Here is a 26,021-nt window from a genome sequence, read left to right as displayed (position 1 = left end):
AAGAAATACTGTACACTGTCTTTGGTTCAAGGTTTGATTTCGGTGACAGCGCTCCGCTCTATCGGGTTTTGAGAGCTTGGAATACGGTTACTGAGGCGGACAGCCCCGCTGTAGAGAGCCAAGATGATGAACATGTGGAAAGTCCGGGAATTGGTTGATAAAGCGTAAGTATTCTCACTCTATCCGAGCTAAACTCTTGAGTGTACCTATTTGAAAGAGACACGTACCCAACACTTTGACGTCACGTAGCAGCAGGAAGCTAGTTAGCCAGTTCGCTTCAATAGAAAGTTGTGACAATCAAACACAGGACAAAATCAACTTTTTTGCCATTCGACTATATTCCCATTTTAATCTCGTCTTGAACTATTCGACGAGCGATTGATAACTCAACTTTCTAGCCGCGTTTACTGCCTTAGAAAGTTGAGATGGCTAACGTTAGCTAGTTAGCTAATTACCTAGAGTAAATTATGCTGGGTTAATACGAATTTCCATTTGTTTTTATCTCCGTCTTTTGTGTGTTCAAAACAAATGAGAACAGGGAAAAACGAGCTCCGAATGGGAAAATCGTTTAACGGGAACTCGATTAATCTCGGGCCTCTTTCTAGAGCTCCGACTTTTCGACCTGAAGATCACTGACGTCATGATTTGACCTCATATTTTCAGAGTTCCCATTGGCCAATATTTAACGTTGTCTTGGGTCTTTTTTCTTATCAGCTTGACAGCCACTTGTCAGTTGTTGTTTTTTTGGTTAGCTAACTAACTGAACTAGGTAGTTAGCCAGATCAAAAAACACACGTATACTTACGTGAGGGTACATTTGTTTGTAATTGTAGCTACTGTTAGTTGTAGCAAAAGCCTTGAAAGTTAACTCGATATATTCTGACAATCCAACTTCCGGGTGTGAAAGTATCTAGCATAACAACCAGAACATGTAGCTTTTTTCATGTCACAGGTCTATCAAAGCTGCCACAGCTCAGTTGACTTGACTATAATGTATTCGTTTTTGTTGCTGTTTTTTAGAGTATAGGATGATCCAAGTAAACCTAGAACACCTGGATAACTCATCTTCTGCCTAACTACCTGCATACTTATTATAAACTGGGTGGTTCGAGCCCTGGATGCTGATTTGGCTTACAGCTGTGGTATACCACGGGTATAATGAAACATTTATTTTTACTGCTGTAATTGCGTTGGCAACCAGTTTTATAATAGCAATAAGGCACCGTGAGGGTTTGTGATATAAGGCCAATATACCACGGTTAAGGGCTGTATCCAGGCACTCTGTGTTGCGTAGCGCTTAATTCAGACCATAGTCGTGGCATATTGACCATATACCACACCTCCTCGGGCCTCATTGCTTAAGTATACTATAGGCTAAATTATCAAAACAAGTACAATATATTTGACTGTAGTGTATGTCTGATATGGCCATATGGGCCTTTTGCATTTGCAAAATGGAGGTACCTGGCATGCAGAAGCAGAAAGGTGTAGCCCAGACCATGATCAACCACAGTGACTGTTGATACAGTACAAGACAGTGTTGTAATGTATGACTCTGTGATAAACAATGACTTGCTGAATGCAACAATAGATTGCACAATTAAGAGGCAATGTCACGCTGCATACAGTTGCGCTGTGAAGACATTGCTGTCACTGCCCTATTAGCCAGAGTATCTGGATTCAAAATAAAGTCATTATTTATTTATTTTAATTCACCTTTATTTAACCAGGTAGGCTAGTTGAGAACAAGTTCTCATTTACAACTGCGACCCGGCCAAGATAAAGCAAAGCAGTGTGACACAAACAGAGGATATGGGATAAACAAACGTACAGTCAATAATGCAATAGAAACATCTGTATACAGTGTGTGCAAATGTAGTAAGGAGGTTAGGCAATAAATAGGCCAATAGTGGCAAAGTAATTACAATTTAGACATTTTACACTGGAGTGATTTATGTGCAGATGAGGATGTGCAAATTTAAATACTGGTCGCATTTGGGACACACCCTACACTACCATGGATAGTACACCCTACACTAGCCTAAACATTAGCCTAAACCTGTACGGTCGCTGTCAGCAGAGATTGAAACTAAAGTATTGCATGAATGGCTGAATGTTTCCACCTCTGAGTGAGAGCCACACCTGGTTTAACCGGCTTATTGTCGTCTTTTGTCCTCCTCTTGTATAATTTACTGTCCTAGTCCCTGCTGAGTAATGACCTGAGAGGCCATGCAACACACACGCACACACACAGGCCTACTGTAGAGCTATGGGAAGTAGTGGGATTGCGCAATCTCCACTTCAAAGCTTTAACGGTTGGTTTGGCAAGCTGTGGCAACAGCAGGAGCACACAGTTCCTGTCCAAGAATGCATTCCTGCTAAAAGTCAAGTCCCCTCTGCTCGTCTCCCCTACTGGGTGACCTCTTCAGAGAGAGAGAGAGGGGGGCAGAGGTACAGCGAGAGGGTCAGGAAGAGAAAGACCAAGCAGGAAGAGGACTGGGCTTTGCGCTGTAATGGGTGAAGGAAGTAGAGTTGGGACTCCGTTTCCTCCCTGTTGTATTGAAGTCAGTGGTTTTAGTGTGTTGTAGAGGACCCGGGCCTTGTTTCCCAGTTGTATTGAAGTCAGTGGTTTTAGTGTGCTGCTGTGTTGTAGAGGAACTGGGCCTTGTTTCCCTGTTGTATTGAAGTCAGTGGTTTTAGTGTGTTGTAGAGGACCCGGGCCTTGTTTCCCAGTTGTATTGAAGTCAGTGGTTTTAGTGTGCTGCTGTGTTGTAGAGGAACTGGGCCTTGTTTCCCTGTTGTATTGAAGTCAGTGGTTTTAGTGTGTTGTAGAGGACCCGGGCCTTGTTTCCCTGTTGTATTGAAGTCAGTGGTTTTAGTGTGTTGTAGAGGACCCGGGCCTTGTTTCCCAGTTGTATTGAAGTCAGTGGTTTTAGTGTGCTGCTGTGTTGTAGAGGAACTGGGCCTTGTTTCCCTGTTGTATTGAAGTCAGTGGTTTTAGTGTGTTGTAGAGGACCCGGGCCTTGTTTCCCTGTTGTATTGAAGTCAGTGGTTTTAGTGTGTTGTAGAGGAACCGGGCCTTGTTTCCCAGTTGTATTAAAGTCAGTGGTTTTAGTGTGCTGCTGTGTTGTAGAGGAACCGGGCCTTGTTTCCCAGTTGTATTGAAGTCAGTGGTTTTAGTGTGCTGCTGTGTTGTAGAGGAACCGGGCCTTGTTTCCCAGTTGTATTGAAGTCAGTGGTTTTAGTGTGTTGTAGAGGAACCGGGCCTTGTTTCCCTGTTGTATTGAAGTCAGTGGTTTTAGTGTGTTGTAGAGGAACCGGGCCTTGTTTCCCTGTTGCATTGAAGTCAGTGGTTTTAGTGTGTTGTAGAGGACCCGGGCCTTGTTTCCCAGTTGCAATGTAACTTAAGCATTACAATGATGAGTCATTATTTATGAGACAACTTTTTAAGTGTTTCCCAAACACGCACATAGAGAGAACGGTCACTAAGTGTGTCGCTAAACCATGTGTTGATACTAATAGGATCCAAAGAACTGCACTTCTCTCTGATCAGATTTCTCCATTCAAATTTTACCTTAACATTCAAATTATTGCACAATACTGATGACGGATCAGCTCCTAGAGAGATATTACCACCTATGGCTGCAAATACACTATTGAGGTAACTTATTATGCTTACCCAATAATAATTAATTAAATGACAGATTGGGCACATGTTGTCACACATAACACATTGAGGCAAAATATTTGACAGTAGCTTAGTTGCAAAATGGGAACTCATTTAATTGAACATGAAATGGCCATTATAACCCCATGTAGCCTCTATCTTTTAATGAAGTCATCTTGGATTTCATTTGAAGCATCATATTATCCTTCACTTGTTTGCAAAAACAATTGCAACTTTGTAGTCAACTTTGTTCTGACCTACAGTACTTTAGGCTCTGACTCCAGAACCGCGCAGGGTGTGTCCTCTCCTCTCAGCTGTGTGGCAATGCTGCTCTGTCTGACAGTGAGGGGAAGGGGGCTGGGGGTGATGTGGCAGGGCACAGTCAGAGGAGGGGCCAGTCAGAGGAGGGGCCAGTGAGTGGAGGTGCCCCTTTACCTGCTCTATGCCTTCAGCCCTCTGCAATGCTAAGTCTATGCACCTTCTCCTAGCTCTGGGTAGAAGTTGTAGGCACAGATCTAAGATCAGCTTACCCTCTCTTAATTAAAACTTTAGACATAAGGGCGGGAAAAACTGACAGACTTTACTGCCTCCTGCGTCGTGCTCCGTGGGGTTGTCTGAGCTGAGTCGTGCTCCGTGGGGTTGTCTGAGCTGAGTCGTGCTCCGTGGGGTTGTCTGAGCTGAGTCGTGCTCCGTGGGGTTGTCTGAGCTGAGTCGTGCTCCGTGGGGTTGTCTGAGCTGAGTCGTGCTCCGTGGGGTTGTCTGAGCTGAGTCGTGCTCCGTGGGGTTGTCTGAGCTGAGTCGTGCTCCGTGGGGTTGTCTGAGCTGAGTCGTGCTCCGTGGGGTTGTCTGAGCTGAGTCGTGCTCCGTGGGGTTGTCTGAGCTGAGTCGTGCTCCGTGGGGTTGTCTGAGCTGAGTCGTGCTCCGTGGGGTTGTCTGAGCTGAGTCGTGCTCCGTGGGGTTGTCTGAGCTGAGTCGTGCTCCGTGGGGTTGTCTGAGCTGAGTCGTGCTCCGTGGGGTTGTCTGAGCTGAGTCGTGCTCCGTGGGGTTGTCTGAGCTGAGTCGTGCTCCGTGGGGTTGTCTGAGCTGAGTCGTGCTCCGTGGGGTTGTCTGAGCTGAGTCGTGCTCCGTGGGGTTGTCTGAGCTGAGTCGTGCTCCGTGGGGTTGTCTGAGCTGAGTCGTGCTCCGTGGGGTTGTCTGAGCTGAGTCGTGCTCCGTGGGGTTGTCTGAGCTGAGTCGTGCTCCGTGGGGTTGTCTGAGCTGAGTCGTGCTCCGTGGGGTTGTCTGAGCTGAGTCGTGCTCCGTGGGGTTGTCTGAGCTGAGTCGTGCTCCGTGGGGTTGTCTGAGCTGAGTCGTGCTCCGTGGGGTTGTCTGAGCTGAGTCGTGCTCCGTGGGGTTGTCTGAGCTGAGTCGTGCTCCGTGGGGTTGTCTGAGCTGAGTCGTGCTCCGTGGGGTTGTCTGAGCTGAGTCGTGCTCCGTGGGGTTGTCTGAGCTGAGTCGTGCTCCGTGGGGTTGTCTGAGCTGAGTCGTGCTCCGTGGGGTTGTCTGAGCTGAGTCGTGCTCCGTGGGGTTGTCTGAGCTGAGTCGTGCTCCGTGGGGTTGTCTGAGCTGAGTCGTGCTCCGTGGGGTTGTCTGAGCTGAGTCGTGCTCCGTGGGGTTGTCTGAGCTGAGTCGGTGCTCCGTGGGGTTGTCTGAGCTGAGTCGTGCTCCGTGGGGTTGTCTGAGCTGAGTCGTGCTCCGTGGGGTTGTCTGAGCTGAGTCGTGCTCCGTGGGGTTGTCTGAGCTGAGTCGTGCTCCGTGGGGTTGTCCGAGCTGAGTCGTGCTCCGTGGGGTTGTCCGAGCTGAGTCGTGCTCCGTGGGGTTGTCCGAGCTGAGTCGTGCTCCGTGGGGTTGTCCGAGCTGGGTCGTGCTCCGTGGGGTTGTCCGAGCTGGGTCGTGCTCCGTGGGGTTGTCCGAGCTGGGTCGTGCTCCGTGGGGTTGTCCGAGCTGGGTCGTGCTCCGTGGGGTTTGTCTCCGAGCTGGGTCGGTGCTCCGTGGGGTTTGTCTCCGAGCTGGGTCGGTGCTCCGTGGGGTTTGTCTCCGAGCTGGGTCGGTGCTCCGTGGGGTTTGTCTCCGAGCTGGGTCGGTGCTCCGTGGGGTTTGTCGCCGAGCTGGGTCGGTGCTCCGTGGGGTTTGTCGCCGAGCTGGGTCGGTGCTCCGTGGGGTTTGTCGCCGAGCTGGGTCGGTGCTCCGTGGGGTTTGTCGCCGAGCTGGGTCGGTGCTCCGTGGGGTTTGTCTCCGAGCTGGGTCGGTGCTCCGTGGGGTTTGTCTCCGAGCTGGGTCGGTGCTCCGTGGGGTTTGTCTCCGAGCTGGGTCGGTGCTCCGTGGGGTTTGTCTCCGAGCTGGGTCGGTGCTCCGTGGGGTTTGTCTCCGAGCTGGGTCGGTGCTCCGTGGGGTTTGTCTCCGAGCTGGGTCGGTGCTCCGTGGGGTTTGTGTCTGAGCTGAGAGGAAGTCAGTATATACTGTAGAGGTTGACCGATTATGATTTTTCAACGCCGATACCGATTATTGGAGGACGGAAAAACCCGATACCGATTAATCGGTCGATTTTTAAAATTTTAAAAATAAAAAATAATAATAATAATAAAAGTAATTTAAAAAACGTAAAAGTGCAATATGTGCTATGTAAGAAAGCTAACATTTCAGTTCCTTGCTCAGAACATGAGAACATATGAAAGCTGGTGGTTCCTTTTAACATGAGTCTTCAATATTCCCAGGTAAAGTTTTAGGTTGTAGTTATTATAGGACTATTTCCCTCTATACCATTTCTATTTCATTAACCTTTGACTATTGGAAGTTCTTATAGGCACTTTAGTATTGCCAGTGTAACAGTATAGCTTCCGTCCCTCTCCTCGCTCCTCCCTGGGCTCGAACCAGCAACACAAGGACAACAGCCACCACATGGAAGTAGTGTTACCCATGCAGATCAAGGGAAACAACCACTCCAAGGCTCAGAGCGAGTGAAGTTTGAAACGCTATTAGCGCGCGCTAACTAGCCAGCCATTTCACTTCGGTCACACCAGCCTCATCTCGGGAGTTGATAGGTTTGAAGTCATAAACAGCGCAATGCTTGACGCACAACGAAGAGCTGCTGGCAAAACGCACGAAAGTGCTGTTTGAATGAATGTTTACGCGCCTGCTTCTGCCTACCACCGCTCAGTCAGATACTTAGATACTTGTATGCTTGTATGCTCAGTCAGATTATATGCAACACAGGACACGCTAGATAATATCTAGTAATATCATCAACCATGTGTCGTTAACTAGTGATTATGATAAGTTTAATGCTAGCTAGCAACTTACCTTGGTTTACTGCATTCGTGTAACAGGTAGTCAGTCTCCTTGTGGAGTGCAACGAGAGAGAGGCAGGTTGTTATTGCGTTGGACTAGTTAACTGTAAGGTTGCAAGATTGAATCCCCCGAGCTGACAAGGTGAAAATCTGTCTTTCTGCCCCTGAATGAGGCAGTTAACCCACCGTTCCTAGGCAGTCATTGAAAATAAGAACATGTTCTTAACTGTTCTTGCCTCGTTAAATAAAGGTGTAAAAAAAAAAAACGGGGTCCAAAAAAACTTGAAATCGGCCCTAATTAATCGGCCATTCTGACTTAATCGGTTGACCTCTATACTGTGGATAATCTTTGTTCTGGGTAACTGTAGGCCTATTGTAGCCTATGCTAGGCCTCAGCCTGTGTTGAATATCGGTGCTCGATCTAGGCCTATTTCTCTGTGGTTTGCTTTCATAGTTAGGCTACAAAATGAACTGCGTTCCGTTGCAGCAGCTGTCCTTGATTGGTGACGCTCATGCTTAGTGGAGTTTTTCAGGTCACTAAACCTGCTTGACCTTGTTAAGTTTCTTGCGCAAGGAGGGTATTGTGGTGGGTGTGGTGGTGGGTAATAACTGATTCTGCCTGTTGCAGCTTGTGTTTGTTTACACATTTACATAGAAGCCTGGAGAACCAGTAGAACTGTATAGTATACACTATAGTCAGTCTCTATGGACCATAGGTATAGCAGAGACATTGATACGACGCTGCTTGAGGCGACCCACCCTTCATTCACCTTCATCACGACCACACCCACCACTCACTCCACCTACGTTTTCTCTGTGTCTCTGTCTGCCTGTCTGTCTGGTTAAGAGCGTTGGGCCAGTAAGCGAAAAGGTCGGTAGTGTGAATCCCTGAGCCGACCTTCAGCCAAGCACTTAACCTTCATTGCTCTCTTCTGTCCCCTCTACTCTGCTCTCTCTTCTGTCCCCTCTACTCTGCTCTCTCTTCTGTCCCCTCTACTCTGCTCTCTCTTCTGTCCCCTCTATTCTGCTCTCTCTTCTGTCCCCTCTATTCTGCTCTCTCTTCTGTCCCCTCTACTCTGCTCTCTCTTCTGTCCCCTCTACTCTGCTCTCTACTCTGCTCTCTCTTCTGTCCCCTCTATTCTGCTCTCTACTCTGCTCTCTCTTCTGTCCCCTCTATTCTGCTCTCTTCTGTCCCCTCTCTTCTGTCCCCTCTACTCTGCTCTCTACTCTGCTCTCTACTCTGCTCTCTCTTCTGTCCCCTCTACTCTGCTCTCTCTTCTGTCCCCTCTACTCTACTCTCTCTTCTGTCCACTCTACTCTCTCTTCTGTCCCCTCTACTCTACTCTGCTCTCTCTTCTGTCCCCTCTACTCTGCTCTCTACTCTGCTCTCTACTCTGCTCTCTACTCTGCTCTCTCTTCTGTCCCCTCTACTCTGCTCTCTCTTCTGTCCCCTCTACTCTGCTCTCTCTTCTGTCCCCTCTATTCTGCTCTCTCTTCTGTCCCCTCTACTCTGCTCTCTCTTCTGTCCCCTCTACTCTGCTCTCTCTTCTGTCCCCTCTACTCTGCTCTCTCTTCTGTCCCCTCTACTCTGCTCTCTCTTCTGTCCCTTCTACTCTGCTCTCTCTTCTGTCCCCTCTACTCTGCTCTCTCTTCTGTCCCCTCTACTCTGCTCTCTACTCTGCTCTCTCTTCTGTCCCCTCTACTCTGCTCTCTCTTCTGTCCCCTCTACTCTGCTCTCTCTTCTGTCCCCTCTACTCTGCTCTCTCTTCTGTCCCTTCTACTCTGCTCTCTCTTCTGTCCCCTCTACTCTGCTCTCTCTTCTGTCCCCTCTACTCTGCTCTCTACTCTGCTCTCTCTTCTGTCCCCTCTACTCTGCTCTCTCTTCTGTCCCCTCTACTCTGCTCTCTCTTCTGTCCCCTCTACTCTGCTCTCTCTTCTGTCCCCTCTACTCTGCTCTCTCTTCTGTCCCCTCTACTCTGCTCTCTCTTCTGTCCCCTCTATTCTGCTCTCTCTTCTGTCCCCTCCACTCTGCTCTCCACTCTGCTCTCTACTCTGCTCTGTCCCCTCTATTCTGCTCTCTCTTCTGTCTACTCTGCTCTCTCTTCTGTCCCCTCTACTCTGCTCTCTCTTCTGTCCCCTCTACTCTGCTCTCTCTTCTGCCCCCTCTACTCTGCTCTCTCTTCTGTCCCCTCTACTCTGCTCTCTACTCTGCTCTCTACTCTGCTCTCTCTTCTGTCCCCTCTACTCTGCTCTCTACTCTGCTCTCTCTTCTGTCCCCTGTATTCTGCTCTCTCTTCTGTCCCCTCTACTCTACTCTGCTCTCTACTCTACTCTCTCTTCTGTCCCCTCTACTCTGCTCTCTCTTCTGTCCCCTCTACTCTGCTCTCTACTCATTTACATTTACATTTAAGTCATTTAGCAGACGCTCTTATCCAGAGCGACTTACAAATTGGTGCATTCACCTTATGACATCCAGTGGAACAGCCACTTTACAATAGTGCATCTAAATCTTTTAAGGGGGTGAGAAGGATTACTTTATCCTATCCTAGGTATTCCTTAAAGAGGTGGGGTTTCAGGTGTCTCCGGAAGGTGGTGATTGACTCCGCTGTCCTGGCGTCGTGAGGAGTTTGTTCCACCATTGGGGGCCAGAGCAGCGAACAGTTTTGACTGGGCTGAGCGGGAACTGTACTTCCTCAGTGGTAGGGAGGTGAGCAGGCCAGAGGTGGATGAATGCAGTGCCCTTGTTTGGGTGTAGGGCCTGATCAGAGCCTGGAGGTACTGAGGTGCCGTTCCCCTCACAGCTCCGTAGGCAAGCACCATGGTCTTGTAGCGGATGCGAGCTACAACTGGAAGCCAGTGGAGAGAGCGGAGGAGCGGGGTGACGTGAGAGAACTTGGGAAGGTTGAACACCAGACGGGCTGCGGCGTTCTGGATGAGTTGTAGGGTTTAATGGCACAGGCAGGGAGCCCAGCCAACAGCGAGTTGCAGTAATCCAGACGGGAGATGACAAGTGCCTGGATTAGGACCTGCGCCGCTTCCTGTGTGAGGCAGGGTCGTACTCTGCGGATGTTGTAGAGCATGAACCTACAGGAACGGGCCACCGCCTTGATGTTAGTTGAGAACGACAGGGTGTTGTCCAGGATCACGCCAAGGTTCTTAGCGCTCTGGGAGGAGGACACAATGGAGTTGTCAACCGTGATGGCGAGATCATGGAACGGGCAGTCCTTCCCCGGGAGGAAGAGCAGCTCCGTCTTGCCGAGGTTCAGCTTGAGGTGGTGATCCGTCATCCACACTGATATGTCTGCCAGACATGCAGAGATGCGATTCGCCACCTGGTCATCAGAAGGGGGAAAGGAGAAGATTAATTGTGTGTCGTCTGCATAGCAATGATAGGAGAGACCATGTGAGGTTATGACAGAGCCAAGTGACTTGGTGTATAGCGAGAATAGGAGAGGGCCTAGAACAGAGCCCTGGGGGACACCAGTGGTGAGAGCACGTGGTGAGGAGACAGATTCTCGCCACGCGACCTGTCAGGTACTCTGCTCTCTACTCTGTCCCCTCTACTCTGCTCTCTCTTCTGTCCCCTCTACTCTGCTCTCTACTCTGCTCTCTACTCTGTCCCCTCTACTCTCTCTTCTGTCTACTCTGCCCCCTCTACTCTGCTCTCTACTCTGTCCCCTCTACTCTCTCTTCTGTCTACTCTGCCCCCTCTACTCTGCTCTCTCTACTCTCTCTTCTGTCCCCTCTACTCTACTCTACTCTGCTCTCTCTTCTGTCCCCTCTACTCTGCTCTCTACTCTGCTCTCTACTCTGCCCCCTACTCTGCCCCCTCTACTCTGCTGTCTCTCTGCTCTCTCTTCTTCTGTCCCCTCTACTCTTCTGTCCCCTCTACTCTGCTCTCTACTCTGCTCTCTCTTCTGTCCCCTCTACTCTGCTCTCTACTCTGCTCTCTACTCTGCTCTCTACTCTGCTCTCTCTTCTGTCCCCTCTGCTCTCTCTTCTGTCCCCTCTGCTCTCTCTTCTGTCCCCTCTGCTCTGCTCTCTCTTCTGTCCCCTCTGCTCTCTCTTCTGTCCCCTCTGCTCTGCTCTCTCTTCTGTCCCCTCTGCTCTGCTCTCTCTTCTGTCTGCTCTGCTCTCTCTTCTGTCCCCTCTGCTCTGCTCTCTCTTCTGTCCCCTCTATTCTGCTCTCTCTTCTGTCCCCTCTATTCTGCTCTCTCTTCTGTCCCCTCTACTCTGCTCTCTCTTCTGTCCCCTCTACTCTGCTCTCTCTTCTGTCCCCTCTACTCTGCTCTCTCTTCTGTCTATTCTGCTCTCTCTTCTGTCTATTCTGCTCTCTCTTCTGTCTATTCTGCTCTCTCTTCTGTCCCCTCTACTCTGCTCTCTCTTCTGTCCCCTCTATTCTGCTCTCTCTTCTGTCCCCTCTACTCTGCTCCTTCTACTCTGCCAAACAGGTTTTCCCTGACTGTGCAATGATTTTCATAGTGTACACACACACAGAGTATTTCTGTCCCGTGTCAGCGTTGTGTTGACCTTTGACTGGTTATGTTATAATCATTTAATATATGTCATTTAGAAGACAGTTTTACCCATCAACGTATGGGTGGCCCCAGCGGGCATCGAACCCACTATCCTTGGAGTAGCACGCGTCATGCTCTACCAACTGAGCCACACAGGACCACACAGGACCATGTTATATCATGAGGGTTATTTGACTCTGTGTTCCTTGAGAAACAGGAGGAATTAACAGTTTAATGTAAATAGAGGCTGTGTGTCTTGACCGTTACCATAAATAGGCTGTCCATAGCTAGGTCTGGGAGGGGGCCTCGGTCTAGGGCGCCTTTTCTGTTAAGACAATGTATTTTTCGAAAATAAATGTAACTCTTGAGTGCAAACCCTCCTTTGTGTCCTGTTTGACATCATTATTTTCATAAGAGTCATAATATCTCTTACCTTTACCTCCCCCTGTAGAACCAATGTGGTGATGAACTACTCGGAGGTGGAGACTAAGGTGAGGGAGGCCACCAACGATGACCCCTGGGGACCTTCAGGACAGCAGATGGCAGAGATTTCCAGGTAGGGGTGCTGTTCACACAGACAAGTTAGATTGCAACAACTTTTATACAGTGTCTGCAACGTTCTACTTGGATTGAATCATGTTGATTAACTCCTGTACACCTCTTGCTCCGTGTGTCTCTTTTCTTTCTCTCTCCTTTTCTTTCTCTCTTTTCTTTCTCTCTCTCTCATCTTTCTCTCTTTCTCTCTCTTTTCTTTCTCTTTCTCTCATCTTTCTCTCTTTCTCTCTCTTTTCTTTCTCTCTCTTTTCTTTCTCTTTCTCTCTCTTTTCTTTCTCTTTCTCTCTTATCTTTCTCTCTCTTTTCTTTCTCTTTCTCTCTCTTATCTTTCTCTCTTTCTCTCTCTCTCTTTCTTTCTCTCTCTCTTTCTTTCTCTCTCTTTCTCTCTCTTTTCTTTCTCTCTCTTTCTCTCTCTCTTTTCTTTCTCTCTCTTTCTCTCTCTCTCTTTCTCTCTCTCTCTCTCCCTCTCCTCAGATGTACGTTTATGTATGAGCAGTTTCCTGAGGTGATAAACATGCTTTGGAACAGGATGCTCCGGGACAACAAGAAGAACTGGAGAAGGGTCTACAAGGTCAGAGAGCAGCTATAACCTGTCACAAGCATGACAACCTGTCATCGTCTGGTAAAAGGCATGAGCTGACCCACACCCCAAAATGTTTGTAGAGCTGCTGAATAAACTGTAGAAAGACAAAGTAAGTCACTCCCTGTATATACACTTAGTGGACAACTTTAGGAACACCTTCCTAATATTGAGTTGCACTGCCCCCTTTTGCCCTCAGAACAGCCTCAATTTGTTGATGCATGGACTCTACATTGTTGACTCCAATGCTACCCACAGTTGTCAAGTTGGCTGGATGTCCTTTAGCCGGTTGACCATTCTTGATACACACAGGAAACTGTATGTATCAGCGTTGCAGTTCTTGACACACTCAAAGCGGTGCACCCGTACCGGGTGCACCGCTTTGAGTGTGTCAAGAACTGCAACGCTGATACATACAGTTCAAAGGCTCTTCAATCTTTTCTTCTTGCCCATTCACCCTCTGAATGGCACACACACACAACCCATGTCCCAAAGCTTAAACATCCTTCTGTAACCTGGCTCCTCCCCTTCATCTGTAACCTGGCTCCTCCCCTTCATCTGTAACCTGGCTCCTCCCCTTCATCTGTAACCTGGCTCCTCCCCTTCATCTGCACAGATTGAAGTGGATTTAACAAGTGACATCAATAAGGGATGATAGTTTTCACCTGGTTGGTCTTTCATGAAAAGAGCAGGTGTTCCTAATGTTTTGCTTCCAACATTGTAATGGGTAAACCTTGGTTATGGTTGGCAGCATAGTGTGACTCCCTTTCTTTTTACAACCAAGGCATAACCCATGGATATTCAACTCCAGACCTCGAGGGCTGAGGTCTGCTCTCCCAGTCTCTGTTGTTGCCCCAGATCATCAGAAACGATTGAGACTATGACCTGTCATAAAAATGACAGAGGGGCCATCATAAGCAGGTCTAACAATAGTTTTCCATCTCTTCTCCCCCAGTCTCTGCTGTTGTTGTCCCACCTCATCAGGAACGGTTCAGAGAGAGTTGTCACCAGCGCCAGAGAACACATCTACGACCTACGATCTCTAGAGAGCTACCACTTCGTAGGCAAGTAATCTCTCTGGCTGACACTATAGAAACAGAATCCCTACTCTATCTCTCTCTCTTGACTGTAGTGTAGAATCTGTGTTAAATGTTAAGGCTTGTTGCCTGTCCTCAGTACACCTCTGTACACCAGGGTGCGAGTTTGTAATGAAATGTTAGTTTAGAACCAGACAAAAGGGCCAGTGTTCAGTCGGTGTTGTAGCATTCAGGAAGAGCTGGTGCACTAAGAACCGCTTAAACCACAACCAGCTCCACCACACACTGCTCTGCCCTATAGCAGACAACGTGAAAGGTAAATCTCTCCCCTTACCACCATTTAGCCTTGTGAACCCAGACTGATAAGCTGTTTTACAAGTTTGTATTTATTTTATTCACACAGTACTGTGGACACTTCTTCTCCAAACATGTTGTCCCACCTGACATTCTGATTACACTGATCAGCTTCCTACACGTTGAGAAGACGTGTTTATAGGGGAATGGAACACTAACAGCTTGCCAATAACCTTCAGCTACCTCTCCATCTCTCTCTTTTCTCTACCTCTCCCTCTGTGTAGATGAGAACGGTAAGGACCAGGGAGTGAACGTGCGTCAGAAGGTGAAGGAGATGGTGGAGCTAATCCAGGATGATGATAGACTGAGAGAGGAGAGGAAGAAGGCAAAGAAGAACAAAGACAAATACATTGGAGTGTCCTCTGACAGTATTGGGGGAGGGTTCAGCAGATACAGTAAGTCCTCTGATGGGGAGGGTTCAGCAGATACAGTAAGTCCTCTGATGGGGAGGGTTCAGCAGATACAGTAAGTCCTCTGATGGGGAGGGTTCAGCAGATACAGTAAGTCCTCTGATGGGGAGGGTTCAGCAGATACAGTAAGTCCTCTGATAGCATTGGGGGAGGGTTCAGCAGATACACTAAGTCCTCTGACAGTATGGGGGGAGGGTTCAGCAGATACAGTATGTCCTCTGACAGTATGGGGGGAGGGTTCAGCAGATACAGTATGTCCTCTGACAGTATGGGGGGAGGGTTCAGCAGATACAGTAAGTCCTCTGACAGTATGGGGGGAGTGTTCAGCAGATACAGTAAGTCAATCTAGAACACATAAACACTCACTCACACATACAGGGCATTCGGAAAGTATTTAGCTCCCTTGACTTTTTCCACATTTTGTTAAGTTACAGCCTTATTCTAAAATTGATTAAATAGATTTTTTTTCTCATCAATCTACACACAATACCCCATAATGACAAAGCGAAAACAAGTTTTTATACACTTTTGCCAAAAAAACAACTGGAAATATCACATTTACATAAGTATTCAGACCCTTTACTCAGTACTATGTTGAAGCACATTGGGCAATTACAGCCTCGAGTGTTTTTGGGTATGACGCTACAAGCTTGGCACACCTGTATTTGGGGAGTTTTCCCCATTCTTCTCTGCAGATCCTCTCGAACTCTGTCAGGTTGGACGGGGAGCGTCGATGCACAGCCATTTTCAGGTCTCTCCAGAGATGTTGGATTGGGCTCAAGTCTGGGCCCTGGCTGGGCCACTCCAGTACATTCAGAGACTGGTCCCGAAGCCACTGCTGCGTTGTCTTGGCTGTGTATTTAGGGTTGTTGTCCTGTTGGAGGGTGAACCTTCGCCCCAGTCTGAGGTCCGGAGTGCTCTGGAGCAGGTTTTCATCAAGGATCTCTTTGTACTTTGCTCTGTTCATCTTTCCCTCGATCCTGACTTGTCTCCCAGTCCCTGCCATTGAAAAACATCCCCACAGCATGATGCTACCACCACCATGCTTCACAGCATGATGCTGCCACCACCATGCTTCACTTTATGGATGGTGCCAGGTTTCCTCCAAAAGTGACACTTGGCATTCAGGCCAAATAATTCAATATTGGTTTCATTAGACCAGAGAATCTTGTTTCTCATGGTCTGAGTCCTTTAGGTGCCTTTTGGCAAACTCCAAGCGGGCTGTCATGTACCTTTTACTGAAGAGTGGCTTCTGTCTGACCACTCTACCATAAAGGCCAGATAGGTGGAGCACTACAGAGATGATTATCCTTCTGGAAGGTTATCCCAGCTCCCATCTCCACAGAGGAACTCTAGAGCTCTGTCAGAGTGACCATCAGGTTCTTGGTCACCTCTCTGACCAAGGCCCTTCTCCCCCCTTTGCTCAGTTTGGCCGGGTGGCCAGCTCTAGGAACTTCTTAAAAATGGAGGCCACTGTGTTCTTGGGGACCTTCAAAGCTGCAGAAATATTTTGGTACCCTTCCCCAGATCTGTGCCTCGACACAATCCTGTATCGGAGCTCTACGGACAATTCCTTCGACTTCATGGCTTGGTTTTTGATCTGACATACACTGTCAACTGTAGGACCTTATATAGACAGGTGTGTGCCTTTTACAAGTCATTTCCAATCAATTGAAATTACCACAGGTGGACTCCAAGTTGTCGAAACAGTTGAATAGGGTATTGTGTATAGATTGAATGAATGATTGATAATAAAAATAAAAATGATTCAGCTGTAACAAAATGTGGAAAAAGTCAAGGGGTCTGAATTCTTTCAGAATGCCCTGTATACGTTGGAGTGTCTTCTGTTCTTATTGGCCTCTAACACAAACTCACCGTTCTCTCACTCTTTCTCTCTGTCTATTCCCCCCTCCCCCCAGCGGGTGATCGCTATGACTCCAGCAGCTCTGGCGGTAATGAGGGAAGCAGCAGAGGGAAGTGGGATGAGGACTGGAAGAGAGACCAAGGCCAGTTCCCCTTCAGTGACAAACTGGGGGAGATCAGTGATAAGATCGGCAGCACCATCGATGACACAATCAACAAGTTCAGGAAGCAGAGCAGAGATGATTCGCCAGACCGATTCAGGTTAGGAAAGAGACGACTCACCAGACATGATACAGGTTAGGAGAGAGAAGAGTTCCACTGGGTGAGATTGAGAGAAAGAGGAAGGAAATTAATGACTCAAATAGAGAGGGGGGGCAGTACTGAGGTACAGGGAGAAGTTAGAGCTACCCGCTGTCCTCGTATCACATTACAGAATGTTAGAGCTACCCGCTGTCCTCCTCATATCATATTACAGAATGTTAGAGCTACCCGCTGTCCTCCTCATATCATATTACAGAATGTTAGAGCTACCCGCTGTCCTCCTCATATCATATTACAGAATGTTAGAGCTACCCGCTGTCGTCCTCATATCATATTACAGAATGTTAGAGCTACCCGCTGTCCTCCTCATATCATATTACAGAATGTTAGAGCTACCCGCTGTCCTCGTATCATATTACAGAATGTTAGAGCTACCCGCTGTCCTCCTCATATCATATTACAGAATGTTAGAGCTACCCGCTGTCCTCCTCATATCATATTACAGAATGTTAGAGCTACCCGCTGTCGTCCTCATATCACATTACAGAATGTCAACATCCTGATGTTCTGTCATACTTTAGTCACACTATTTGAATTGAACTATCCCCAAAACAAATTGTCGTCTTTTTCACCCGGTTTGCGTCCTCTGGTCTCCGTAGTGACAACGAGGAGGAGCGAAGTCGCCCGTCACGGAACGGCCAGTCTGGGAGGTCGGTGTTCAAAGACGAGGAGGAAACCGTGACGACCAAGAGTGTCCAGATCGTTCAGGCAACAGAAACCACAGCAACCAGGAAGAGAGGCGGGATTCCATCCAAAACTGTGTCCCTGGGAGCCGCGGCCCACTACACAGGAGACAAAAGCCCTGATACCTCTGCCAAACAGGTGTGTGTGCATCCGTGCATATTCAGTCCACTCTGGCTTATTACTGCTATCTGATGTGGACAGTGCAGTCTCACTCCCTGTCTCTCTACTCGCATCTCTCCTCTCCTTCTCTCTTTTCCAGACTCTGTCCGCAGCAGCACCTCAGCCCTCCAGTAGTGGTCTGGCTGACCTATTCATGGTAGATACAGGACCCACCCCGCCTGCAGCAGCCACCGGTAACTACACACACTGAGAGGACATCATGGAGGGTTGGGGGGGGTGTGCGTGTAAGTGTAGTTACGGGACATCATGGAGGGTTGGGGGGTAGTGTAGTTACGGGACATCGTTGGGGGGGGTGGGGGTAGTGTAGTTACAGGACATCATGGAGGGTTGGGGGGTAGTGTAGTTACAGGACATCATGGAGGGTTGGGGGGGTAGTGTAGTTACAGGACATCATGGAGGGTTGGGGGGGTAGTGTAGTTACAGGACATCATGGAGGGTTGGGGGGGTAGTGTAGTTACAGGACATCTTGGGGGTAGTGTAGTTACAGGACATCTTGGGGGGTAGTGTAGTTACAGGACATCTTGGGGGGTAGTGTAGTTACGGGACATCGTGGGGAGGTAGTGTAGTTACGGGACGTCATGGAGGTTTGGGGGTGGGTAGTGTAGTTACGGGACATCATGGAGGGTTGGGGGAAGTAGTATAGTTACAGAACATCTTGGGGGGTAGTGTAGTTACGGGACATCGTGGGGAGGTAGTGTGGTTACGGGACATCATGGAGGGTTGGGGGTGGGTAGTGTAGTTACGGGACATCATGGAGGGTTGGGGGGTAGTATAGTTACAGGACATCATGGAGGGTTGGGGGGGGGGAAGTTGTATAGTTAAAATCAAATCAATCATCAAATCAAATTTTATTTGTCACATACACATGGTTAGCAGATGTTAATGCGTGTGTAGCGAAATGCTTGTGCTTCTAGTCCCGACAATGCAGTAATAACCAACAAGTAATCTAGCTAACAATTCCAAAACTACTACCTTATAGACACAAGTGTAAGGGGATAAAGAATATGTACATAAAGATATATGAATGAGTGATGGCATACGCAAAATACAGTAGATGGTATTGAGTGCAGTATATACATATGAGATGAGTATGTAAACAAAGTGGCATAGTTAAAGTGGCTGGAGTTGAGTCAGTGTGTTGGCAGCAGCCACTCAATGTTAGTGGTGGCTGTTTAACAGTCTGATGGCCTTGAGATAGAAGCTGTTTTTCAGTCTCTCGGTCCCAGCTTTGATGCACCTGTACTGACCTCGCCTTCTGGATGATAGCGGGGTGAACAGGCAGTGGCTCGGGTGGTTGATGTCCTTGATGATCTTTATGGCCTTCCTGTAACATCTGGTGGTGTAGGTGTCCTGGAGGGCAGGTAGTTTGCCCCCGGTGATGTGTTGTGCAGGCCTCACTACCCTCTGGAGAGCCTTATGGTTGTGGGCGGAGCAGTTGCCGTACCAGGCGGTGATACAGCCCGACAGGATGCTCTCGGTTGTGCATCTGTAGAAGTTTGAGTGCTTTTGGTGACAAGCCGAATTTCTTCAGCCTCCTGAGGTTGAAGAGGCACTGCTGCGCCTTCTTCACGATGCTGTCTGTGTGGGTGGACCAATTCAGTTTGTCTGTGATGTGTACGCCGAGGAACTTAAAACTTACTACCCTCTCCACTACTGTTCCATCAATGTGGATAGGGGGGTGTTCCCTCTGCTGTTTCCTGAAGTCCACAATCATCTCCTTAGTTTTGTTGACGTTGAGTGTGAGGTTATTTTCCTGACACCACACTCCGAGGGCCCTCACCTCCTCCCTGTAGGCCGTCTCGTCGTTGTTGGTAATCAAGCCTACCACTGTTGTGTCGTCCGCAAACTTGATGATTGAGTTGGAGGCGTGCGTGGCCACGCAGTCGTGGGTGAACAGGGAGTACAGGAGAGGGCTCAGAACGCACCCTTGTGGGGCCCCAGTGTTGAGGATCAGCGGGGTGGAGATGTTGTTGCCTACCCTCACCACCTGGGGGCGGCCCGTCAGGAAGTCCAGTACCCAGTTGCACAGGGTGGGGTTGAGACCCAGGGTCTCGAGCTTGAGGACGAGCTTGGAGGGCACTATGGTGTTGAATGCCGAGCTGTAGTCGATGAACAGCATTCTCACATAGGTATTCCTCTTGTCCAGATGGGTTAGGGCAGTGTGGTTGAGATTGCATCGTCTGTGGACCTATTTGGGCGGTAAGCAAATTGGAGTGGGTCTAGGGTGTCAGGTAGGGTGGAGGTGATATGGTCCTTGACTAGTCTCTTAAAGCACTTCATGATGACGGAAGTGAGTGCAAATTTAGGTAGTCTTGTTTTCAGATTAGCCTTGTTAAAATCCCCAGCTACAATGAATGCAGCCTCCGGATATATGGATTCCAGTTTGCAAAGAGTTACGGGACATCATGGAGGGAGGGGGGTAAGTGTAGTTACGGGACATCTTGGGGGTGTAGTGTAGTTACGGGACATCATGGAGGGGGTAGTGTAGCTACGGGACATCTTGGGGTGGGGGGGTAGTGTAGTTACGGGACATCATGAGAGTTGGGGAGGAAGTAGTATAGTTACGGGACATCATGGAGGGTTGGGGAGGGGAAGTAGTATAGTTACGGGACATCATGGGGGTTGGGGGAAGTAGTATAGTTACGGGACATCATGGAGGGTTGGGGGAAGTAGTGTAGTTACGGGACATCTGGGGAGGGGGTAGTGTAGTTACGGGACATCATGGAGGGGCGGTAGTGTAGTTACGGGACATCATGGAGGGTTGGGGGGGAAGTAGTGTAGTTACGGGACATCATGGAGGGTTGGGGGAAGTAGTATAGTTACGGGACATCTTGGAGGGTTGGGGGAAGTAGTGTAGGTACGGGACATCATGGAGGGTTGGGGGGAAGTAGTATAGTTACGGGACATCATGGAGGGTTGGGGGAAGTAGTATAGTTACGGGACATCTGGGGGGGGTAGTGTAGTTACGGGACATCTGGGGGGGTAGTGTAGTTACGGGACATCTGGGGGGGGTAGTGTAGTTACGGGACATCATGGAGGGTTGGGGGAAGTAGTATGGTTACGGGACATCATGGAAGGTTGGGGGGTAGTATAGTTACGGGACATCTGGGGGGGTGGGGTAGTGTAGTTACGGGACATCTGGGGGGGTAGTGTAGTTACGGGACATCTGGGGGGGTAGTGTAGTTACGGGACATCATGGAGGGTTGGGGGAAGTAGTGTAGTTATGGGACATCTTGGTGAGGGGGGTAGTGTAGTTATGGGACATCTTGGTGAGGGGGGTAGTGTAGTTACGGGACATCTGGGGAGGGGGGGTAGTGTAGTTACGGGACATCTGGGGAGGGGGTAGTGTAGTTACGGGACATCTGGGGAGGGGGGGTAGTGTAGTTACGGGACATCTGGGGAGGGGGGTAGTGTAGTTACGGGACATCTGGGGAGGGGGGGTAGTGTGTAGTTACGGGACATCTGGGGAGGGGGGTAGTGTAGCTACGGGACATCTTGGGGAGGGGGTAGTGTAGTTACCGGACATCTTGGGGAGGGGGGGTAGTGTAGCTACGGGACATCTTGGGGAGGGGGGTAGTGTAGTTACGGGACATCTGGGGAGGGGGGTAGTGTAGTTACGGGACATCTGGGGAGGGGGGTAGTGTAGCTACGGGACATCTTGGGGAGGGGGGGGTAGTGTAGTTACCGGACATCGTGGGTGGGGGGGTTCGATGTTTCATGGTCACTTTTTAAATGTTTACGTACTGTTTTACTCATTTCATATGTATATACTGTACTCTTGTCAATGCCACTCCGACATTGCTCACTCTACAATTTATATATTTCTTAGTTATATTTGACTTTTGGATTTGTTTGTGTTAGATATTACTGCACTGTTGGAGCTAGGAACACAAGCCTTTAGCTACACCTGCAATAACATCTGTTAAATATGTGACCAATACAAATCAAATGGTATGTCTCTTTCCAGACCTGATAGGAGGATTTGCTGACTTTTCTTCTCCTGCTGCCTCTGTCGGCCTCTCCACAGTACCTGGTGAGTTTAAAGCACTAGAATATTCCGAGAGATGGAGGGGAGGAGGTCTGGCCATGAGGAGCCTGCTAACGTGCGTGTGTGAGAGAGATTTAAGTCCACTATAACATTATTCCTCTCTTTGCTCCTCCTCCAGCCTCTAGTGGGAACAGTGATTTTGGGGACTGGAATGCTTTCCCTGACGGCCAGGCCCCCGTCCCCACCCCTTTCGCCCAGCCTCAGGCCCCCGTCCCGACCCCTTTCGCCCAGCCTCAGGCCCCTAGCAACACTGACCTGTTTGGGGCTCTGGCTCCCAGCTCTGCCCTGGCTCCCAGCTCTGCCCTGGCTCCAGCCTCAGCTGACCTGTTTGATCTGATGGGTCCGGTCCAGACTCAGTCTCTCTCTGCCTCTCAGAGCCTCACCTTCAATATGACCAGCACACAGAACGTGACCAGTACCATGCCACATTCCACATCACTGGTAAGAATATAGGACAGACATGGTTCACGCAAACAGTCAATTAATTCACATTGTAAATTGTCCATATTGTGCCTGCACTGTTAAGGAGAGGAGTGACTGTAACTGCTGTGGTTGAGAGGGACAAAAACACACATTGAGAAGGAACCAGTTTGAGTTAGGAAACCATTCAATCTAATACGAGGTTGTGTTTACATAGATATTTGCATGTTAAAAACCTGACCTACTTTAAAAAATACAAGCTTAGTTTTGCAGATGAATCAAACCTGCTCCTTCCCAACCTGTTCATTCTGGTTATAAGGGATGTGTTTTTATGTAGATTACTATAGAGACTGTAGTTCAACCTTCATATGTCACCATTATATAGGTACCTTCGCATTACTATCTATTGGAACTTGCTACCAAATATTCTCTCTCTCCCCTCTCTCTCTCTCTCCCCTCTCTCTCTCTCTCCCCTCTCTCTCTCTCTCCCCTCTCTCTCTCTCTCCCCTCTCTCTCTCTCTCTCTCTCTCTCCCTCTCTCTCCCCTCTCTCTCTCCCCTCTCTCTCTCCCCTCTCTCTCTCCTCTCTCTCCCTCTCTCTCCCTCTCTCTCTCTCTTCTTCTCTTCTCTCTTCTCTCTCCCTCAGCCCTTCCAGGTGATGAGTGGTCCGTTGCAGCCCCAGCAGCAGCAAGTCATGCTGGGTACCCAGGGTTCCATGGGGTCAGCGATCCCCTCCACCTGGTCTGACTCCTCGGTCAACATCAGTCTGGACTTCCTGGCACCCGGCGTGCAGCCTCCCAAACCCGCCCAGCCCACCCTCAAAACCCTCCAAGGTGAGCCTACAGGGTATAGACTGAGAGAAATAGTACTGTATTTGTCTGGAGAGGGTTCAAAACGCTGCTGAATATCTGTTGACCAAAATGTTGGTTTGAGATCCATTCAACTGTTTGTGGAGTATCCAAGATCCTCAGTGTGTGGGACTTTCTTCCTTTTAATCAGGATGGTCACAAGACAATTCAAAAGGCTTTAGGTTCAGTCAGAATGGAATAGAAGGATGCTTGGGACTACTTGTTCCGTGTGGAATAGAAGGATGCTTGGGACTACTTGTTCCGTGTGGAATAGAAGGATGCTTGGGACTACTTGTTCCGTGTGGAATAGAAGGATGCTTGGGACTACTTGTTCCGTGTGGAATAGAAGGATGCTTGGGACTACTTGTTCCGTGTGGAGTGTGTGTGAACCTGTGTGTGTGAGGTCATGCGGTCTTCTGACTCCACTTCTTCCTGTTTCTGTCTTCTAGGAGTCCAGCCCCTCCCACCTGTCAACATGCTCTCGCAGGGATTTGCCGGCATGGGCCTCGCCCCCTCCCCCATCAGAACCCCTACAACTCCCATGATGTACGCCGGTGCTGGGATGGGCATGGCCCCCAGCCAGGGCATGATGGGAATGGCCCCCAGCCAGGGCATGATGGGAATGGGCATGAACATGGGTGCTATGCCCCAGGCTAACATGACCATGGGGATGAGGATGCCAGCCATGTCTATGGGCTCTGGCATGGTACAGCAGCAGCCCAAGCAAGGAGTGGACGCCTTCGCGGATTTCGGCAACTTCAGGAAGTGAGGGAAGATGTGCCGTGAAGGAAAGGGGTGTTTCTGTTTTTCTCTCCAACAGACTGTCCATGAAGGATTGTAAAAGAGCTGCAAACAAAGAGTACTTGAATGTTGTCAAATACTGACTGCCACCCCTCCACTTCCTGTTTCTTTCCTTTAAGTGATATATAGAGACATGAATATACACGATTGTATGCATCTTTTAATCAGTTGGAACTTGCAATCAAGTACCTTTTAGAGTGTATTCAGTCCAGTAATGGTTGTGTGCTGTTCAGGTTTGAATCGGAGAGAACAACAGAGCAGAAACACTGTGCCAGAATAACGCAGAGATTTTTCACTTTAAAATGTATGCCAAACAAAAACCAATGATTGCAAAGTTAAACGACCCATACAACTCTATGCACAAGGACGGCTTGTAAACTTGTATGGTTTGTTTAACTTCTCAATAATAGTTTTTTGTTTGTATTGCTTTTTAAAGCACCATTCTGTTACCATGGAATTGTTATTGACCATTCTGTTACCATGGAATTGTCCAGGTGAAACTTCAAGAGAATGTCAGCGGGGGTTTTGCTTTACTTAACCAATTCATTGTCAGGAGTAGCAAAAATATAGTTTTATATGATAATCCCACCCCAATAACTCCCCATCCACCTCTTTTTTAGAATGTCCGGTTCTCTCGACCTGTCCCTTCCCTACAACTGTAAATATTACTGGTGCGACAGACAAATAAATTATAAGTACTTGATTATGATATGATGATGTCGTCGTGAAGAGGTGGGTGTCAATTGGACGGAACCAGATGTCAATCAAGACGTTGCTATTGCACGCTACATTGCCACGGAGCCGGTCTTTAATACCTACTTTATATAACAGCGTTCCACACTCCAAATGTGGAGTTTCTGTTCAATATTAGATTTAACAAATCAATCAATCGTTTATTGATGGATGGATTTAATAAGTGAATGAATGAGATGATTGAAAGTTGTTAATTGAAGAAGCTGTGGTAATGATAACACAGATCTCCTTTGTGGCCTTTCTTATGGGTATATCTTTTTTAAAGAACTATAATCTTTTTTTTCCTTGCATCCAAATAAGATGATCAGTAGATGTAGGAACAACCTGGTAGGCTGTGTTCTGTAAGTACAGCACATGGTGCCTGGGTTCTTTAAGTACAGCACATGGTGCCTGGGTTCTGTAAGTACAGCACATGGTGCCTGTGTTCTTTAAGTACAGCACATGGTGCCTGTGTTCTGTAAGTACAGCACATGGTGCCTGGGTTCTGTAAGTACAGCACATGGTGCCTGGGTTCTTTAAGTACAGCACATGGTGCCTGGGTTCTTTAAGTACAGCACATGGTGCCTGTGTTCTGTAAGTACAGCACATGGTGCCTGTGTTCTGTAAGTACAGCACATGGTGCCTGTGTTCTTTAAGTACAGCACATGGTGCCTGTGAGACAGAGGCCTTATTCCTTCATTATACAGGAGACAGACGGAGAGACGATACAACTATAGTGTTCATGACAGTTACTGTTAGGAGTCTACAGCACAGTATGTATGTGTGGTTCTTACTGCTCCCTCTGTCCCCTGGGACCCTTGTGGAATAGGGGGAAGAGATGTCCCTAGATGCTGATCTTGGTTCAGTTTTTCGTTTCCCTCCACTAATGGTTTAGTTTAGGATTGGGGGTGGGGAAGCTGATCCTAGCTCTGTACTTAGGGGAAAAATCACCCCGGAGTGGATCTCTGAAGGAGAGGTTTCTGACAGTGCAGGTCTAGGAGAGGATTTCTCTTGTTTGTTTTGTTTTTTTGGGGGGGGTCATACATCTTCTATGGCACCCTATACACTTTATAGTGCACTACTTCCGACCAGAGCCCATAGGACTCGGGTCAGAAGTAGTGCACTATATAGGAAATGGGTACATGTGATACAAGGTCAGCGAGTACCTCACATGTAAACTAGACTCCTGTTTCAGAGCTGTCCTCGTCCAGGAGTTCGGGTCAATTCCATTTCAATTCTGGAAGTACACTGAAATTCCAGTTTTCTTCAATGCTTTTCATGAGGAAAATGTTGAATGTAGTTTTACTTTCTAAATTGACTGAAATGGAATTGACCCCAACCCTGCACAGATGAAAACACAGTAGCCTTCTGTCTGAGCTGAGGCTTCACCTGCTGGAAATGACCAAAATGTAGCAACTCTTGTTTGTTTTTCTAAGAGATGATGTCCTTAGGGGGTTGTGTTTTATTCTTTCGTTGGTTTATTTTTTTTTTCTACTTATTACAATTGTTCTGAGATCTTCTGTAATGTGGTATTGTTACATAAAATAAAAACACTAGTTTATGCAAATGTATAAAAAGAAAAAGTGACGCATCACCAACGAAAAGAGCCTTGAGAAAATGTTTTCATTTGATTGTCCCATGATCCTTTTATCTACGGCATTAAAACAGTTGATTACAGTT

At 48.3% G+C, this 26,021-nt stretch overlaps 1 protein-coding gene across 1 annotated transcript; it reads left to right on the top strand.

Annotated features, from left to right (window-relative positions):
* Positions 1-26,021, top strand: LOC115120569 (clathrin interactor 1-like). Its single transcript, XM_029649531.2, has 12 exons — positions 1-164; positions 11,962-12,066; positions 12,540-12,636; positions 13,601-13,709; positions 14,261-14,431; positions 16,366-16,570; positions 17,230-17,452; positions 17,574-17,667; positions 21,462-21,527; positions 21,661-21,983; positions 22,607-22,793; positions 23,258-26,021. The coding sequence occupies exons 1-12, from the start codon at positions 124-126 to the stop codon at positions 23,575-23,577; spliced, it is 1,941 nt and encodes a 646-aa protein (XP_029505391.1). The 5' UTR covers positions 1-123; the 3' UTR covers positions 23,578-26,021.

The sequence above is a fragment of the Oncorhynchus nerka genome, linkage group LG5 (genome assembly GCF_034236695.1).
Source record: "Oncorhynchus nerka isolate Pitt River linkage group LG5, Oner_Uvic_2.0, whole genome shotgun sequence".
In the NCBI taxonomy this organism is placed as follows: Eukaryota; Metazoa; Chordata; class Actinopteri; order Salmoniformes; family Salmonidae; genus Oncorhynchus; species Oncorhynchus nerka.
Note: the sequence above shows the minus strand (reverse complement) of the source record. Positions and strands in the feature narration are given on the sequence as shown.